The sequence below is a fragment of the Fringilla coelebs genome (genome assembly GCF_963513975.1).
Source record: "Fringilla coelebs genome assembly, chromosome: 9".
Lineage (NCBI taxonomy): Eukaryota > Metazoa > Chordata > Aves > Passeriformes > Fringillidae > Fringilla > Fringilla coelebs.
Window position 1 is genome coordinate 5,655,324 of NC_140067.1, and position 20,226 is coordinate 5,675,549.

At 42.0% G+C, this 20,226-nt stretch overlaps 1 protein-coding gene across 1 annotated transcript; it reads left to right on the forward strand.

Annotated features, from left to right (window-relative positions):
* Nucleotides 1-289: 289 nt before the first annotated feature.
* On the forward strand, nt 290-2,085 carry COA7 (cytochrome c oxidase assembly factor 7). The gene is made up of 3 exons (XM_084211364.1): nt 290-467; nt 544-684; nt 1,502-2,085. Exons 1-3 carry the CDS (start codon nt 362-364, stop codon nt 1,948-1,950), a joined length of 696 nt encoding a protein of 231 aa, XP_084067490.1. The 5' UTR covers nt 290-361; the 3' UTR covers nt 1,951-2,085.
* Nucleotides 2,086-20,226: the final 18,141 nt, after the last annotated feature.

The window sequence follows — 20,226 nt, forward strand, 5'->3', positions numbered from 1 at the left end:
AAGTAACGTTCTAACAGTGTGTTATCGCTTAAAACTGCTGAACCGTCAGAGTTCCCGATGACCCCGGGAGCGCACAGGAGGAAGAGTAATGAGAGGAGCTGGTGAACAGACGGGGGGAGTGACCGGAGGACCGGCCGGCAAAGGGCCGGCAGAAGCGGCTGGAGGAGCGGCCATGGGAGGGGCAGGAGATGCGAGCGGAGAAGGGGCGGGCAGAGGCGGGGCCAGGTACGGGCGGTCGGAGCGGGCGGGGAAAGTGCGACCCCGGGGGGCGGGGAAGGGGCGGCCCCGGGGGCGGCCCCGGATCGAGCGCTCGGCGCTCGCGGGAGGCGCCGCCGCGATCGCGCCGTGACCCAGCGCGGCCATGGCCGGCTTCATCAACTTCGCGGATGAGGAGGAGGTGCGGGCGTACCTGGAGAACCTGCACGTGGAGTACAGCTACCAGTGCTTCAAGGAGAAGGACCCGGAGGGTAAGGCCCTACCTCCGCCCCCCGCCCGCCGCCGCGGGGCCGGCGGGAGGCTCAGCCCGTGTTCCGTGCCTTGCAGGCTGCCAGCGCTTCGCCGATTACCTGGACGCCGTGAGGAAGGACTTCGTGGCGGCGGCGCGGGTGCTGCGCGACAACTGCGAGGTGCACGGGCACAGCGAGAGCTGCTACAAACTGGGGGCCTACCAGGCCCTCGGCAAAGGTGGGCACGGGGGTTCTGGCGCTCGGGCCGCAGGTGACTCCACCGGGCAACCTGTTCCGATTCCTGGCCATCCTCACATCTGCCTGTCCTCCTGACCTTGAAGGAGCAACTATCTGTCCCGCCCCTTTCATGGTCACCTCATCAAAGTTGGGGGAGGATGGAAAACCTAAAATTGCTTCCTTCTGAAAAATCAGCTTTATGTTAACTACGTATTATTTTTTTATAGTTACAACTATTTAACAGGTACGTACAGCCAGTGCTCAGTGTTGCTCCATATTCAGTTTACAGCATTTCTTCTTGTCAGACAGAAGAAAGAAAGTAAGAAAGAAGGAAACTCACAGATTAGTAATATGCATACCTCAGTAGTCCCCAAGTCTGTTCAAAATGTGTTTGCTGACACAGTAATGGAAAGCACTTAAATTAGTCAGAGATCTTCCAAATAAAGGTATAGTAAGGAACAATATTATTACTGCAGTTCAAAACTAGTAACAATCTTGATGTATACTGGCAAAATAATATTTGCCTAGTGTAAGATATTAAATCCATGGATGTAGTAATGGAAAGAGTGCTTTGTGGGTCTGGATTATTTTTTGGATACCAGTGCTGTTGTGCTTACTGGTGAGTGGAGGACAGTTTTCCAAGTCAAAGACATTAGCAGAATGTTTGTCACTGAGACAACCGTAGTGTCTCTGAAGTCCTAAATGGTGACTGTAGTATCTAAAGTGATGGATGCTGTATTTCCAGTGGGAAGAATCCTGCAAAGCAGAAAGCTCCCAGCTGTTTTAACATGTCCTCACAGTAATGTCTTGACTGACAGGTGGACTCAGCCCAGATTTGAAAGCTGCCTACAAATCTTTCATCAAGTCGTGTGAGAAAGGTGGGAAGAAGTCAGCAAATGCATGTCACAGCGCTGGGCTGCTGGCCCAGGACGGGAGAGCCAACAGTGATCAGCCTGACCCTGTTGCTGCTAGAGACTATTACACAAAAGCCTGTGATAGCAATTTTGCTCCCAGCTGCTTCAATCTGAGTGTGATATACCTGCAGGGAGCATCTGGGGTCCCCAAGGACATGAGCAGTGCCTTGAAGTACTCACTGAAAGGCTGTGAGCTGGGGCACGTGTGGGCTTGTGCCAACGCCAGCCGCATGTACAAACTGGGAGATGGCATTGAGAAGAATGATGCCAAGGCAGAGGATCTGAAAAACAGGGCAAAACAATTGCATAAAGAACAGAAAGAAGCTGCAAGTTCTCTAACATTTGGGGAGTAAAACTGGCAGTTGCAGATATTAAGACTGGTTTTTAAATGGCAAGTGAACTTGTTTTTTAAATGGTGAGAGTACAGTTTTAATTTAAATAACTATCCTGTATTTGGATATGCAAATAAAATTATATTTATATAGATACAACAAATTTCTATCTCTGCTGTGCATTTCTATGTTTTTGAACACACAAGTTCTTGACTGTGTTTTGCTAAGACCCTTCTCTTTTTTTTAAGGAAGCCAAAAACTTGTGGTCTTTTGGGTGTTTTCCCACATGGTTTCAAGCACAAAAGATTCTTTTGTGTCCAACACTTCAGTATCCAGGTTTGTGCTCTGACCAGTTCTAACACACAAAAATCACAACTGCAGGTAATCCCAGCTTGGGCAGTCTGAACTGTTCCATCTCTCACAAGCATTTTCAGAACTTTGATAGCTGCACCCTTGTGTGAGCTTCTCTAAGTCATGGATATTCATCTATAATTCCGTAGGTCTAGGCCAATTCCTCGCTCCCTTAATTCCTCCAGTTGCCAGCGGGTTTGTGAGTGTGTATCTGCCTGTCATATGTGCCTGAGCACTTCAGGCTGCTCTCCCAACACGATTGCCCCTTAGTTGGTCACACACAAATCATTTTACCTTCCTGCTAGCTTCTGGAACATTATGTTCTATTTTCTCTAGTTCAGATTTAGGGAACAAGGTGCTAACTCATCAGATCCTGGACTCAAATCCATTACATATATATATGCAAACTGTAGCTAAACATACAGATTCTGAAACAGCTGTTTAAATAAGCAGGGCAGTGTCTTTAAATATATTCATGCACTGACAGGATCCTTTGTAATTTTGATGTGTGTAAATATATGTGATGTTTGTGGTATGTATGTTTTGCTGTAAGTTTACTACTCAGAACCTGAATCCTCTGGCTCTGGACTAAGTAAAGATACAAACTTCACTATTGAAATAAGTGAAGTGGGATTAAAAGCAACATTACTTTGGCTGTGGCCACAAGTGAAAGCAGAGTTGTTGGAATCTCGCTGCATGCATGAATTAAAGCAGTTCTTCCAATTTAACAGAGTTCTTGGGAAGGATGTTTGCTGCCGGAACAGAAATCTGAGCTGCACAGCACGGCAGGAACACAGGCACCCTGTAACAACAGATGGCAGTGTGTGAAAACTGCACACTGGTGTGGCTCTGCTGCAGTCTGGAAAAAAAACAAATAGCAGTGGCAAAATCAGAGTAATTTTTCTGTTTACAGTTATTATTTTTTGGCAGTTCAAAAAGGTGAAGCTCTTAGAGGAACACTCTTTGCCTGATTTTTTGCTAGGTACTATTCTGGACATTTGTTTCACTTGGGAAAGGTAAGTAAATGCTAGCTCTGTGGAGTGTTAACACTAGTAATAAAACAGTTTGGAATCTGTGTGTTCTGGAGTAGGCAATTACAGGTGGGTCAAGGCGCTGGAGAATTGGGTGGTATTTTAAGCCCTGTAATGCTCACTGCCACAGAGTGCCTTGTTCAGATCCTCAGCCCAAGCACTAGAGCAGTTTTCTTCCAGCAGGACTAATGACTGTCAGTGATCCTGCTTGGAACTTCCAATCAACACGGCAAACAGGCACCAGAGAACATCCTCAGTAGAGTTAGCACTCACTATGGATAATTAAAGCCATATATAAAGTGCATGTTGTGGGGAGGGTTTTTCATAGCACTCGAGAACTCACAGACTTGCAGAGCTTAAATACTATAAAGCAAACCATTTTCATAAAAGCTGTGAAGTGTGTAAGATAAGTTTATGAAGTGTCATCCAATTTTGCACCACTGGTTGAAAAGGCAAACCCAAATTAAGGAAGGCTTTTGTGTTTTCAGGCTGTCTCTGAACAGTTTGCTGCCTGCTCTGGGCACACCTATATCTTTTTTGCACAAATATTGATGACAGATGCATTAAGATAGCTAATGCCCTCAACCTATATGACTCTTTTCCCTCCAAAGTGACAAAGCATCCAATAAAAGGTCAGCCAGTCTCATTTCAGTGTATTACAAATTATATGTGCTTAATGCAGTCTGTAGCAGAGTATACACTCTGTGAATAGCAGTCTATTCTCAGCCTCAAGATTCTGTTCAAGAGACAAAATCTTTAGAGGTGAAAATTTTCCTGCAAATCTTGGCTTATAACCATCTTGCTCTGATATTATGAAGGTAATACCAAAAGTCCAGTATCTTCCTGCTCTTTTTTTTTTTTACCTGGTGTTAAATGAGGCTAAATTTTATGTTCTCCTGGAGGAAAACTTTCTTCAAAGCCTTTGAGGTCATAAAGAAAGAGTGATAGATATGTGATCATAGCAGAATACTTGCAAATATGGAAGAACCTGTTGATCTCTCCAAGATCAGTGGGTTTTCTAAGAAATAAAAGAGTTTATCTCAGCTTCACAGCTCCTAAAACACTGTCTGCTTTCCCTTTAATTTTTTTTTTTGCATTGATCTAAGCATACAACCATTAATAAAGCAGCAATATACTTCAGAAGGAGCCAACCCTAATTAATTAAATAGACATGTGAATACATGGCTGTAAATGATGAAAGCATTCCCTGCAGGATGCTTCCTGCAGCTGTGAAAAGATCACCAGTGGAGGGCTGGTTTTGAACTGAGATTAAATACTGGCACCACATCATGTGTCATTAAGTATAATTTGGATTAATCCTGGACAAAAGATGCTGTTGGGTAAAGAAGCCACATGATTTTGTAGAAAAAGAGAATCATTCTAGTGGTTCTGTTTATGTGCTACATTGTAATAAAAGCAGTTTTGCAGCTTGCTGACCTTTTGTTCAGCCATTGGTAACAACTCTTCTCTGCAATGTATGTGTGAAGGGAGTTCTTGTGGCTGTACACACCACCCAGAGGGATGGTCTGGGAGATTTTGTGGCATTATCAAACCAAGAAACAAAAATAGTAGTGTTCCTTGTTATAGGACAAACTTTTTGTTCAGTACAGAAAGAAATTCACTCTGTTGGCAATTTTTCACTTCATCATGTGAGAGAGAAGAACTCTCAAGTAGCTTTCTTCTCCTTTGGTAGGTGGAGAGGGAAGAATTCCTGCTTCCCTTATGCTTCCCAGCATCTCCTCCACTAAACCTCAGAGCAACACAGTTCTGCTCAGGGTTGGCTTTTTTGTGGGGGGTGAAGAAAGAATAGAGAGGAAGGAAAAGGAGTCATGGCACGACAAGGAACAGGTCAGGAAACAAGCAATAAATCCAGTTGTATCATTATTGCAGTAATCTGTGCTAGGGTAACACCCAGGGGTTCAATTCAGATCCTGACATTATGCCATTTGTATGCACCCATAATGACCCCCCTGATCCAGAGATCCACAGTCTAAGATTCAGGATTGTCCGAAGTCCCTCGCACATATTTCAGTACTAAACACTCTAATTTTCCAGACACTGTATCAACAATATGGCCCAGAATCCACAAAAAGCAAATTTTCCCAAGAATCTTTAGACTATAAGGACCAAATCTGTGCCAAATTTTTTATGTCTGATTTCATTTGCCAGACCTGTAGCCTCCCAGTTCTTTCATTTTTCTGTATCGATACTTGAAGCAAGCACAATAACAAGTAATTACACTAATTTTAGACTATATCACACATTTCTTATTTGTTATTGCCTTCTACCCTTCTACCCTACCTACCCTGTAATATTAGTTACAAATTACCATTGTTATATTTGTTCCAAATGTGTTTTATACCTCTTACAGACACACACAGTTTTTTGCAGTCTTGTTTCTAATACCATAATATGGTTCTGTAAAATTAAAAAAAAAAAAAATTGGAAATCTTTTTATCCTAATCAACTAGTCAGACATTTGTGTGCTATGGAATTATAAAATTTATGCCACTTTGGAGTGGTGATTTCAGATGGAGATTTGTGAACAGCATAATTGCAATGCATTCATGTGCTCGAATTCATGAGTGTGGTGGGAGTTCTCTGTAAGTTCTCATTCTGTCTATGCAAAACTGAAAAACAGTGCTTTAAACGTACCCTGGAGAGTTTTTCTTAGCAACTGATAAAAAAGAAGAAAGAAAGAAAGAAGATGAAAACCCCACATGTTTATACAGCAGTTGTCACCCACAGGATTCTAGTGCATTTCACTGAGTCCTTTCCAGCTCACAGAGAACCATTCCATACAGAGGTGGGGCAGTAAAGCCACTAAAGAAAAATGTTGTTTGGCTGTGATGTAATTTCATATCTTGAAGATGAGGCTAATCTGAATTTTTGTTAGACATAACATGTCCTTATTCTGACAGTCCTCTTTTGACACATAAGGGCCTGGTGTGCGCATTTCATTTTCACCAAAAACACTGAAAAGAAGTGGGCTGGTTTCCTTCCAGCTCTCCTGCCACTGGAAGCACACCATGTTCCTATAGAGCTTCCTGCCCAGGAAACTCTTGTTGCTTTGCAACAACCTTTTCTGCAAACTCATGAGAAGGAAACCTGGATTATGTCTTTAGTTCAGGATAGGAGGACAAGACACTGAACAGCTACTGACTCATTGCAGGACACACAATGTCAGTAGGGGCTCCAACTGATTATTCTCCACATGATATTTAGCAGGGCAAGGACTTATCAATTCTTTACAAGCCAAGAAACACTAAGATGGGAAACTGGCCTTTGAATGTTACTCTGATAATATTTATGGACTATTATTGCAGACACATGTGATAGCCACGTCAGCACAAGTGTTATCAATAACGGCTGAAGAGAAAATAAGAAGCTGTGACATTGTCAACACTGCAATCAGCCCTTCAGAGAAGTTATTTTCTGTGCCTTTTTAAGTGAAATGTTTTCTCCACAGTACTGTTTTACTTATTTGTTCTGCAGCTGACACAAAGGCAATACAAAATACCTTACTTGTCAGGGAGGCTGAGGTAGAGTGATATCAGCTGTCACAGGGACCAGACTTGCCTCAGACTGGCAGCTCACGTGCTTTGGTATTCATGAACGGGCAGTGGCCCTCAGAGAGATTATGTATAATATGAGGTAAAAGACTTTAGATATTTTTTGAATTCCTGAGCTAATTCTAAATTCTTTTCTGCTAGGTTTTGTGAGTTTTATATGTTCCTCAGAACTCAGGGGCTGATATCAGAAGATGCCAGGGAATGACATGGTTACAAAAGCCACAGAATATGTGAACAAATTCAGTACAAGTGAAGGTTTCTGTAGGAGCAGCACAACGGTTTTGTTACAGCAAACAGTGAAAACTTCCCACACCCTTTAACACTTAACCAAAACATCCCTGCAGTGTACCTGGCTTGATAATTTCTGTTTTCTGTGTACTGCAGCCTGCAATTCCCAAGTGTGATGTTTGTTGACTGTTCTGTTTATTGCTCCCACAGCAGGGTATGGACATTTCCAGATCACACTATCACACTGTAGCGACAATGCTGATCCACTGATGGTTTAAACTGCAACACAAATCAACAGCTAGTTAATATAGTTCTATAAATGACAGGAGACAGGTGATCTCTAGTGACTGGTTCTAATTTCCTATAACCTTTCTTTCCTAACCTAATGCCATCCTGATATGTGTGTCAAACTAAAGCCTATGGTCAGAGTATTTTCTTATGCAGTACCTGTACCCCTGAGGTAAGAATTTAAAGCTTTCAGCCCTTTCAAATAAAGGATGATTTTGCCTTAGATATTGTACAGCCATAAGTATATATATAGTGTGTGTGTATATATATATATATATATATATATATATATATATATACTATTTTCCCCATTATAATCTTTGGGGAACAATTTCAAGAAAGGGTTTTGTTCTATGATTTGAATAAGTAAGTAACCTCCACTTGATTTCAGTGACTATTTTCCCCCTGCATTTTTCAGTACTGACCCAGAGTAACTGCTGTCATCCCACAGGCAGATACATTACAACAATCAATGAGAGCTTTGAGCCAAATTGTGGAAAAGTTTTATATCTTTGAAGCTCCAGTCAAAATTTTGCCCTCCAGAGAACCAAAGGCAAGGCCATTTAGCAGGGTGCAATTCCAGCATCATGCACACAACCTGGGAAAATGGCATCCAGAGGCGAGGCAGGACCTGGTGCTCAGGAGCCTGCTGCTCACACTGCTGAGGGGCTGCAAGTCCAGGCTGCTCACACCTTGCTTGGTATTCTCAAAATGCATTAATGTTGCTGGGGACAAACAGAGGGTGACAAAAAGAAAGGTAAGATCTTCTGATGTGTAAAGTATGAAAGAAAAAAGCTTTTTGATTCACTTGGCTGAACCGAAGATATTGTGAGGCTTGGAAACAGATGTACCCTTGAAAACTAATTACACTGAAGCTAAATGCTTGAAAATTTTCTTTCAGGAAGGTCCTTGTGCAGTTGGGGATTTTGGTCTATTTCTCTGCTTTTGTCCTGCCACTGCAAATGGATGAGATGAATGTGTGGAGGAGAATTGATTGAGTACTGTCTGTGCTTGGAGGCTTGAACTAATAAGTGACAAACATAAATGCTGTTTCTTGTTAGAACCTGCTATGTGCAATCCTGCTCAGCCTATGAATACAGCTAAAACCAGAGGGACTCTGCACACTTCCTACAGCACATCAGGCATCAGCTGCCCCCACCTGGGACCTATGTGATTGCTTTAGGGGGCTGCTGGAGTGTAACTCAGCTTGGCCCAATCAGTCCAAGAGGACAGCTCATAGCAGAGCTGGTGAAGATAAACAGGATCTTTTAAAATAGTTGAGTCTGAAAAGCAGGGCAGCTTCACAACAGAAATGATCAGGAATAAATTGCATAGGAGAGGAACTATTTCTAGCCAGAACCTACTTGTCCTTATACAAAATGAGAGCACGTGATTAATTAATTCCAAGCAAATTCTATTTTTTCTCATTGCTCAGGCAGTAAACCAAAAGGACAAGTAATTTAATTTGGCCATTAAAGCATCTTTTGATGCCAGGAAAGGGGCATATCAAACTGCTTTCTCCTTATGTCTCCAGAGTGCAGCAAGAGCTACAGTTATACTGTGTGCAAGAGGGAGCCTGGAAGGACTCCTTAGAGATGCTGGACTACCTTGTTTAGCTCTGGATATAAACAGATGATCCTTTTTTCCAGCTATGCCTGCTCCTAAAGGAAATAATCCTAATTTAATGAAGGAGCCAGATTCAGATCATAGCATATTCAAATCACGTATTTTCTGGAATAGAATCCCAAATCAGATCAAATTAGTCCTGCAAGGTGTCTGGACAACCTGAAATAGAAATCTTCCACAATCCAAGATCTCCCCTGTTAATTAACCCTGCAATCCCTATGGTGTGAAACTCCAGACAGGAATATGGCTCTGTGGCATAGAGTGGATGTTGATGGGCATTTATTAAATAAGGTCCAGGCTTAAACCCCCTGCAGGGCAGAAGAGGTGAGGGCTAGGACAAAAATATAGCTTTTCCTCACTGGCTTCTTCACTCCCCATCTGTAGCCAGGGTTCAGCCAGTGGCTAGGTGCACACACACACAGAGACACATCTGAGTTTTGGAGACTGAGGGAGTTTTTGAGCTCAGACCCAGCTGAGCATTTACTTGATGGGATTGCAATAGCTGTTTGAAGATTTTTGAGAACCCATTAAAGGCTGAAGAGTACCCCAGCACTTTGGATTGCAGGCAGTCTGAGTGCTCTGAATGGATAAAAGACTAGAACTAGACATCTCTATTAAAAAAAAAAAAAGAAACAACTCTAACCCCACAACAAAATCCAAATGTTCCCAGGATCGAACAAGCCTTTTGTGCTCTGTCCTCTCTACATGCTGCTCAGCTGTGCTTTTCTTCATTTCCTGAGGGAGGACTGTTCCCTTGGCTACCAGTGCTGGCCCCTAATAGTTGGCATTTGGGCACAGGATGAAAACATTGCTCTGTTTTTCTTTCATTCCTGCAGAAGCAGTGGGAACACAACTGGAGAGGTTTCTGGTAGGCAACAGCTCCAGATGATACCACTGAACCAAGTTAGGTGATTGTGCCCTGCTGCCCCTCTCCCTCCCTGGCCCTGCTCCAGGTGAGCTCTGTATTCCTGCTGGCCACTGCCTTGTCAGAGAAGTGCTAACAGGAGGTGAGGCTTAGGGCTTGTTTCTCTGCCCTCCTGCACAGCAGACAGCACAGACCACCTTCAGCTGCTCCATTTCCTTTCAGCCACAGGCAGCAGCAGTGCCTCATGTGCACAACGTGCTCAGCCAGCCTCATGCCAGCAGGAGGGCAGGTCACTGCAGACACAGCTGATGCCTGGGACCTGTAAGCAGCATCCCTTAATCTTGCTGGCTTTCTATATTAAGGACATTGTTGCTTCTGCATTAGAGGAATTAGAATAGTCTTGCCTCCTCATGAGATCTCAAGGTCCTGCCTTCATTTGCCATTATGTGCTCCGTGAAACTGTTTCATTAAAGCTTCCGCACGGTGACCTTTGCACAACAACCTGCTCTCTGCAGTTCCTCCGTGCTCTGAGGCTGTTCTCATTTAAATTATGCTTCTGTGGAGGGAATCAAATACATCTTTTTCTCTACTTCAATGCCTGGAGCAAACTAATGTTCTTCTGCAGTCGTGAAATGTAACAAAGGGACCATGATTCCAAGGGCAGGTGAGGCTTGCAGTTTCTGTGGAAACTAGAGACCAATGTGATGAAAGGGGCGGAAGAGGGAAGCAAGAACACAGGTCCACCAGATGAACAGAAATGATTGTACCTTCTGTACCAAGACAGAAGTTGAGCAAATGAGGCAAAAATGTGAGTGGATGAAGAGTTAAGAGTTTGAATAAGCAGCCTGACATGGTTTTCCAGTTCTAATCTGGTAATTGTGCCTCTGAAGGTTTGCTTGATGAGATGCAACATAGTATTTACTAGGTAGCTGGGAACCTGGTAAGGACTTGAGGTGACTTATAACACAAAAGTGATAAGGAGACCACTAATTTGGGATTGGGAGAAAAAGAGAAATCACAAATACAGAAAGGTTCTACTGCTTTTATTATTTTTCCCTCCATGTTTTCTGTGGTGGCCATATCAGATACAGATATGACCAAACCTGAGAATTCAGGGACATGCCTGGTGCACAGGTAGATCAGTTCTATCTTTGTAAGCAGGACTGCTGGCTTTGCCCAAGAGAAAGGCTCAGAGAACAGACAAGGCAACTTGTGGAGGAGGAACATGGGAAGCATTGGTGCAGGAGCTGCACTCAGGGTTTAGCTGTTGTACAGGAATTTGCAGTGCTCCTGCCTAGCTCAGGAGCAGAGGGGAGGGGATTAGCAGGTTGGTTTGCTGAGCCTGTGTGACCTGAATTGAAATTGAGCTATAAGGGGCCTTGCAGTTCTACAGTCTGGTTCTCTGTCTTAAGTCAGAATTATCTGTATTTATTATACCTGAGAGCTGTCTGCTTAACCTCTACCAGAGTCTTCAGCCACTGCATGCAATTTTTCCTGTGTTTATTAAACTTTCCAGCAGAGAACTCATTATTTCCTTAACCACCACAAATACAATGTTGTAAAAGAATAATATGGAAGCAAGCAAGAGCAACCCAACACCACAGAAGCAGGAGCCCCAGCAGTCTATGGCCTCCTTAGGCCCTCAAGTACTTATTTAGTTCAGGTTGACTGCAGTAGGGTGTTGTTTACAACCAGGTGAAGGACAAGAGCCCTTCCAGCACTCTGGGAGTGAAGATATGATTCTTCAGCATCAGAGAAGATACCTAGCAGGGGGTCAGTGTAAAAATGCAGCTCATTGCAATGAGGGAGGGAGGCAGAAAAAATGACAGTAGCTTCTGTCACTAGTGATAAGGATCATTTCAGATTTATCTTTCAGCTATGTCAAAGTGTAACTGCTCTTCAGGTTTTATTGTTAGTGCTGTCATTGCAATAATATGCTAGAAATGAAATGCTTTATTTACTGATAAGAAAAGAGATTTACCCACCATGTGATATGCTGCTATTTTCACACCAAGATTGTATCAGAAGTCCCAGGCAGCTGAACAGTATCTGGAATTAGAGGAAAGCAAATAGTGGAAACCTGCTGCTCCCAGCTTCTGTCCTAGTAGAGATGCTATAATGTGCACTAAATCCTAATTTTATTTAAAATAGTTTTACAGAAAAATGAAAGCTCTCCAATGGCTGTGGTCCAATTCCCCAGAAAAGAGGATCCATGGCAGCCTTTCCATTGCTGGCACAGACAGCTCTGCTCTGTCACCTCCCTGAGAAGCAAAGCTAAAAACCAAACTTGTTGATCTGAATAAGCAGACTGACGTGATTTTCCAGTCCTAATCTGGTAATTGTGCCTCTGAAGGTTTGCTTGATGAGATGCAATATAGAAAGATACATAGTCCGTTGCAAAGATTGCTCCACAGGTCATTATTTCAGCCAAAAATTTCCATTTCAAAGGAAATCAGAGGAAACTCAGTGAAGACCATGTGAAAACAGAACTCACCCACCCAGCCAGTGAAAAGGCTCCTGGTGTGACCCAATGAGTCAGCTCATTTTCTTTCAAGCAACTTATTTAGCAGAAGGCCTCAAACCACTTTCATGGAACAATTCTCTGAGATTTCCATGGAATAAAACACCAGATCCCATTTGCACAGTCTGCCATTTCCTTTTTGCATTAAAATTTTGAGCTGCTCTTATCAGGTCAGGGCTGCTTTATCACCTTCCCCAGAAAGGCTTCAGTCCTATATATAACAAAATTAATATTCACTGCATCCCTCAAGTCTTGGAGCTCACAATTTAAAATTCCAAGTGCTGGCTTGGTAGCTCCAGCAAACACTAGGAAGGATTGCCAGGATCTCTGTAGTTCCTAAGGCCCTTGGCACAGGCCTCCCAAGTATAGCAGTGTTTTTAAGGAGCATCTCTGGCCATGGGCTGATCCCTGTGGATGTAGAGACCAACTGCCCCAGTGGGAACACCAGGGGTAAGAGACCACTGCTCCCATTTAGCTCAAGATCATGATTTATTGGCACCAGTTACAAATGCAGCCTACTGAAAAGCAAAGCTGCAAAAACATGTTTTATCATTGACTCAAAAGAGAAATCAATATGTTTTTATATATATATTATATATATCTCCATTCAAAAGCAAAGGGATGAGACAACAATGTTTTTCATACTTGCTAGGATCCTACAGTTTTAACATTTAAGCCTCTCTGTCAAAAACTTGTGGGTTCATCAAGAGATCAGCCCAATCCACCTGCTTTTACTGACTCCTGTGAACTTACAGCCAACTAACAGGCCCTGCTGGGAAGGCACTTTTCCCAAAAGTATGTGGAGGTCTGCAAAGAAGAGAAAGGTTTTTGCCTGTGAATGGTTGAGAGTAATCAGAAGATGCAGTGAGGTTCAATTTACCCATACTGATGCAGTACACTTTGCATTTGCCCACTTAAGAAAACAAAATTGCATTGAGGGGGTTTGTGTTTCTTTGATTGCCAGGAGATTGACTGGGGGCTGTTTTGGTCAAGTGAACAATTTAAAGTGCAGTGCTTTGTGCAGGTGTCTTTGTTAAAATAAGATAATAATTAAAAAGAAATCAAAAGAAACAGCCTGAGTCACTAACAGCCTGTCTGTTTTGTAATCACTTGTGGTCTAATTTACTGAAATTTATTTCTGAAATGAAAATTTATTGGGATGCCACTTAAAGTAATTTCACTGCTTTCGTTTAGGAAGCAAAAAGTAGAAAGAATCAAGCTGGTCAGAGCAAAAATTCTGTCAAAGGAGGCAGCAGACATGGCAGGAGTCACAGACAACCCTGGCTCTACTAGGCTAGTGAGTGCACATTCCCATAGCTGCAGTCTGCCCCAAATAGCTGCTCATCATAGAGTGGCAAAATCTACTAAAAGAAATTAACTGCAACATTTGCTGCAACAGCTACATGAGACACTGGTACATTTTGTTACTGAAAACAAGGAACTTTCCAAGTGGCTCTGGTCTCAGATTGCATTATGCATGTTAAATGTCTGTGGCAGCAGGAGTACCAGACAGTAGGTGGAGTGAGGAACATGAACTGAGAAAAGGCAGCAAAATTACCTAGTACAGGCAGCAAAACCACCAGCAGAGACTCACTGCCAAGTTCACAATGAGCTGGAAGCCACAACTTTACAAAGGTGTCAGCACAACCACTGCTTCTCACAGTACACAAACTATAAAGTACCTATGTCAGTCCTGAAAAGTAGAAATGTGTTAACTAAGGAATACAAGGAAGATTTGAAGAAGTCATCTCTAACTATGATGTCAAAGTACTACTTTTACATTTGATGGTATCTCAGAGAAAACACTCTGGGGAGGAAAATCTTCTGTACTCAGGAGGTTACTCCAATGAACCTGGAGTACAAGCAAGGATTGATGTTCAAAGTAGAGGGCAGGGCCCTCAACACCACTTTCAGCTTTGGAAATTCTAAGTTATCTTATAGCTTGTGGTACTTTGCAAGAAAATCTTGAAAAACTTGTTTAAACCAGGCATAACTAATTAAAAAGTGTGTGTTTTGTTTTCTTTAGCGTCTCTTTAGCTCTGGCTCTGATAAACCACTGAAAAGTTTAAGCCTGTGCTTTGCCAAAACATGCCAAGCTCACCCCTACATGGGTGGCCTGACAAAGCATCTGGAGAGCTGCAAGCTGGGTGCTGCCTTGTTGGGCAATGCCAGAACTCACCAAGTTTCTCCTGCCTCCTGTCCTGGCCATTCTGTGCTGCAGGTTTGGCCCCAAGTGCTATTCACAAGCTAAGCCACAAAATGCTGCAGCGCTGTCCTTCCCACAATGAAGAGACAAACTGACGTGGGGACATTCACGCTTCAACTTGCACAGGAGTCATCCCAAAGGATATAAAGACATTTTTTATTATATTCTCTGCACATAAAAACATTGCATCTAATTGAACATATTCTATCTAAAATAAATGTTTGGTCCCTTTCTGCAAATTCAATGGAAGTCAGAGCAAACCCATCTGTTTTCATCTCTGGGACCAATATTGCTTCCTCTCTTTCATTAACATGTGTTTATCCTGCTCTCCCTTGCACGGGAAATGCAGCAACCCTGAACTTTGATTAGGAGCAATCAGAAAACATCCACACCTGCATGTAGGCAGTGGGAGGCTTTTCAATTGGAAATGGATTTTGAGAACATAATGTCTCTGTTTTGAAAGGGCAAATGCATCTTTCAAGGAATACAAGCAATAAAAACTATTCAAGTATTGTGTTTCTTCAAGGATAGTAATGCTATCATAAAATCAAGTGCCTTAATTGCTGAAGTGATTAATTTCTGCTCTTTGGAACTAAATATATTCAATGTTACTAAAGAAGTCCTGGAGAGTTTTTCATAAGCTGGATGATAGCACAGACAGTGCTTATCATCTGTCCAAAACAAGGCGTCCTTTCTCTTGCCCATTTTAGGTTCAAGAGACAGAGCAAGAACTGTAGTGTGGGGATCTGCAGTGACACTAAAGCAGCCCAAACAGCACTGCAGCAGGGCAGGACATGGAGGAGCAGAGTGATTTCTGCTGGAGAAAGCAGCCTGGCAGGGAAGCAGTGCCTGACTGAGATAAGTGGTTTTTATTCATTCTGTTTCCAAGTCTCTACTATCTTTAATGCCTGTTGAAATAAAGGTTTTGGAAGCAAAGTCCTCCCTGATGGTGTAACTTTCTCGTCTTTTGGTTAAATTCTAAGGATGTTTCTGCTCCTTGTTTGTCAGGTTCCCAGGAAAGAGGGAGGAAGGCAAGATTTACTATTCCCATAATGCCTAAATATAAACTGTAATCAGATTTATAAACAACATCTACAGACCTCTTTCATAAGCTATAAAAAGCTTTGCAAAGTACATCTGTGCACTTCTGTTTCCTTTTCATAGTCTTTCACCTTTGCTTCTATTTCCCTAAATAGAAAGATAATAATATTAATCTATTCCTTGGGGCTTTTGTGAAGATTCACAATTAATATTTATGCAGTAAAACGGAATAAATGCTGTATAAGTGCTGAGCATCATTATTGTTCTCTTTCTCCCTTCATTAGCACATCATGTACATGCCAAGTAGAACAGATAAACACAGAAATTAGCTGCCCTCAAAGTCAGGCAAGTGAGAAAGGTAACATGAGTGCTAGAGAGCCATTAATTAAAAATGTTTGCTGAGGGCGACATCTGTGGCAAACAAAACAACCCTCTGAGATTTAAAGAATTAAATATGCTTCTTTACTCATTTGAGCAAGTTCTGTCTGCAGCAAAGAAGTTCTGGGAATATTTTCAAATTAAATATGCTGCATGTACTCCCACAGCAGCTGCATCTTAAACAGGAATCCAACAGAAGCAGCAAATAGGTTCTGCATTGTAAAACCTGGAAACCTCAGTGATTCTTTCCAGATGTCATTTCTTTCCTTTGCTTCTTACTACATGTGTGTTTTCCAAAGCACAACTCACATGGAACTGGCTCCACCATTGCAACTACTAGAGTAGCCAGTCCCCATTTCCACAGATTTTTGATGCAGGAATTTGGATTAGTCCCAGCATGGTCAGGACTTCTCATTTGTCCATCTCAGGACTTCTCATGGCCATCTCAGGCCATGCTGGGCTGCAGAGCTGAGGTGGCCATGCCCTTCAGAGCAGTAAGGTTCTGCAGAGAGAGCCTTGAAGATTTTCTCTCTAGGAATATCTGGCTATCTGATGGAATCTAATTAACCCTGACACAGACAGCTATTTAAAAAATAGTGAACCATTTCATGTTCTCAGCATTTGCACTTCAGTAATATTCTAAAGGAAAAGGAGGAAGATTCATTGTGAATGCTGTTCACTAATTTGCTTGATCTTTTTCTTTCAAGAGGAATAATCTCCAATGAGAAGCAGTGGAAACTGCAAATGGTGTGTAAGAACAAGTGTAATATGCAGCTATAAATTAAAATGCCCATTTAGCATGGATAAGAGGTAGTAAAAGAAACTCAGTGAAGCAGGACAGCTTTGCTCTCATCAAAATCAGAGCAGAATCTGCCTGTCAGAAAACAAAATATTCTTTGTTCAAGCAGACCACTATGGTGCTTTTTACACACTTTGCATTTCCTAGCCACTCCTTAAAGCTCTGCTCCAATCCATAGCAATCCTTAACTAGAACTGCAGACTGCAAGGGGTCTCTACCAATTAGCACCATTGCTACCAAATAGCAATAAAGGAGAAAAACCCTCTAAAAAATTAATTGTAGCAGCAATTGTTAACTGCAGTTGCCTTGCCTCAGAGGAATCCAGAATGGAAAGCCTTGTGTTATAGCCTCCACTTGATGCTGGGAGGGACAGTGCCTTTAACACATATTTGTTGTTTTGCACCTATTTTGCTTGTACAGCAGTGTTTGGGTTGGGAGGAATGGATTGGGTGGGGAGTTATGGCTGATGTAAACTTAACACTAGCTTAGTTCATATTTAATTTTTTAAGAAATCATGAACAGTGTAGGATTCCACCTTAGAGGTGCACAGAAGGTGAGTGGTGCTAGAAGTCCATGGGCTGTGATGTGAGAGTACATGCTGCTTGAGTGCCATGGCTGGTGCAAGCCTAGTGCCAAAAGAAGGGGGTAAGGCAAGGGGACCTGGGAGAGACTGGGAGCAGGAATGTGTAATGAAGTTACTGCATAGACAGGATGAAATAACCAAAAGTCCTAAAAGTCACAGAAATCATGCTAAAGAAACTGGAATAGTGAACCTGGCTCCTAAGATTCTTAGTGAATCCTTACCTATCCCAGTATCACTGATGCTCATCTGCATAAAAGGATGCTTTATTTTATAACAGCAAATGATTTGTCAGCTGGCCTCTGCATCTGCTCCCTGGTCATTTAGATTAATGGCATTTATGGCTTTTCTTTAAAGAAATTGTTGTTGCAGCTTTCCCATGGTGCCAAAAGAAAGATGTCTATTGTTCTTCATGCTATCATTTTTAAAAGTCTAAGTTGTTTTTTGATTTGCTTAAACTGAGAATATGAGTAGCAAAAGAGAATCAAATTTGCATTACATAAAATAAAGATGAAAACACTTTGATGGAGTCTTGATATACACTTAGGAAGCATTTTTAAAATACCCATATTCCCAAAATGTGCATATACTCATGGAGGATCAGTTGCTTGTTCAAAGGATAATTTATTATAATTTATACTGTTTGGCTACTGAAACAATCTGTTTTCTTTTTCCTGTAAGATTCTAGATTGTCTGAAAGGATCAGAGTAAGATGTTTGTTCCAGTGGATGTAGTCAACCACTATCATAAGCTTTCTTGTGCCTCTGGATAAGAATTTTATGCCCAACATTAAAGGTGGTCCCATTTTTAACATATCTTGCAACAGCTCTTTTTCTTTGGAGGGTGCTGGGCCAGTTCTATAGGAGGACTGCATGTGGTCTGTACATAATCTGGCAGATGCATTAACATCCTCTTAATTAGAGCTGCTTTTGTAAATTCAGGAATAAAGAAGCCTAGTCTCTGTCTCACTGAAATACCAGATACAGTAGCTTACCCATTATTTGTGCTTCAAGTTCTTTATTTCATCCTAGTGATGAAGACTACAATGTCCATCAAAACTCCAAGCAAACATGGAGAATTTAAGCACCAAGAGCCAGTGGCCTGGTGTATTGAGGGAGGCAACAGAAGAGCAGCTGTCTGTGGTGAGTGTGCCTAAGGCAGTGGCAGTGCCCAGGCTGTACTTGGATGCCTTCTCTTGCAATCCTCTGGCACATTAGAATGGGTCTTTCAGCTTTTTAATCAGTGGTAAAATAGAGAGACAATCCAATTTGTTAATTGTCTGGGAAGAAGAAGAAAACAACATTGCTACAATTTTGTTGAACGATTTTGTTTTCATGATCTCTGTATCTGTATTACAGATTAATTCACATTTCCAGCTGCCCTTCACATTTGCCATGAATTTATTTCACTCTAATAATTTTGTATATTTTAAAATTTGATTTGACTGGAGCCATTTTTTTCTCAGCTAATTCTGATTGTTTCTAATTTGGAAGGCAAAGGCAAATATGGCTTAGCACGACATTAATATCCCTCAACACTCTTCAGCTTTCATTTGGCCACTGGAGAATTCTTTAGTGGCTGAATGTCAGGTTTTAATGAAATGGTTTTTCTGGGAAAAACTGTTTTAGTTCAGTCAGAGCCACATAAATAAAACTAGAAAACTGAACTGCTATTTGAAAACTGGGCATTGGAAGACAAGATGTGTACAATGGCAGTTCACATACTTTGCTTAAAAATCACATGGTGTTCAAACTTGCAGCATTGCACTATCCCAAACACTAAGCCATCAGTATTATATCCTGGAATTGTGCTGAGGGAGTTATGATACAGTTTCCTTGATAACTGGTACACATAATTAGATTATATTTCATTTAAAGAAAGCACCTAGCAAGAAGAATTCTGACTCCAATCTCATTAATTCATACTAAGCAAGATTTTTAATTACATCCAGGTATCTGGAGATGCAGCAAGGGGCTTAATTCCCATGGTCTGATGGAGAAGTAGGCTACAGTCAGTTTTATAAACCTCACTTCAACTTCCTTAAGAACAGTCCATCTTTCTTTTCTCTTCTCCTGCTCTCTCCTGAGCTCTCCCAGCCCGTGTTTCAGGCTGGCTGTGAGCCATACAGCACAATCCTGAAGCTGAGCAAATGCAGATATCAGGCCAGACTCAGGGCTTTGCTAACCCATTGTTTGGAGATGGCATTTTCCTAGCAAGCAGACTGAGATTACATCTGCTCATAAAAAAAAAAGTGTAGGCACACCATTGGATTCAAGGTAATGTCAGTTATTCCTCAAAATTGCTGGCACACGGAGTGAAGCAGAGATTAAAAGCAAATATGGTCTTAATGCACTGTTATGAGTTGTGCTGCTCAGGGCTTGGCAAATGTTCCCATGCAGAAAACCCCCAGGGATTCTACTTATTCTGCCTATCATGCCCAGGACCATAAATCATTACACTAGAAATAAGGAGCACTGAAAAACATCACCATTATTTAACACTGTAGAGCTCTTTCTCCAGAGAAAAAAAGAGTTGCTACAAGGATGAAATACAACTTATGGATTTGGGATGTACTTTAGCCATGGCAAACCAAACCTGGGGACCATGTGTATACAGAAAATTTTAGTGAGCCAACTTATTGCCAGCTTCCTCTCATTTTCTTTAGCCTGCTGTGCTGACTCCAGGCCCCAGCTATGGATTGTTCTGCTCTGGAGTCTGGAGAACACTTCTAAATGTGGCAGATAGGTGGGAAACAGAGCATTGATTCTTATTGATCCTCCACCTTCATCCTGGCTAGACAAAATCCGCTGC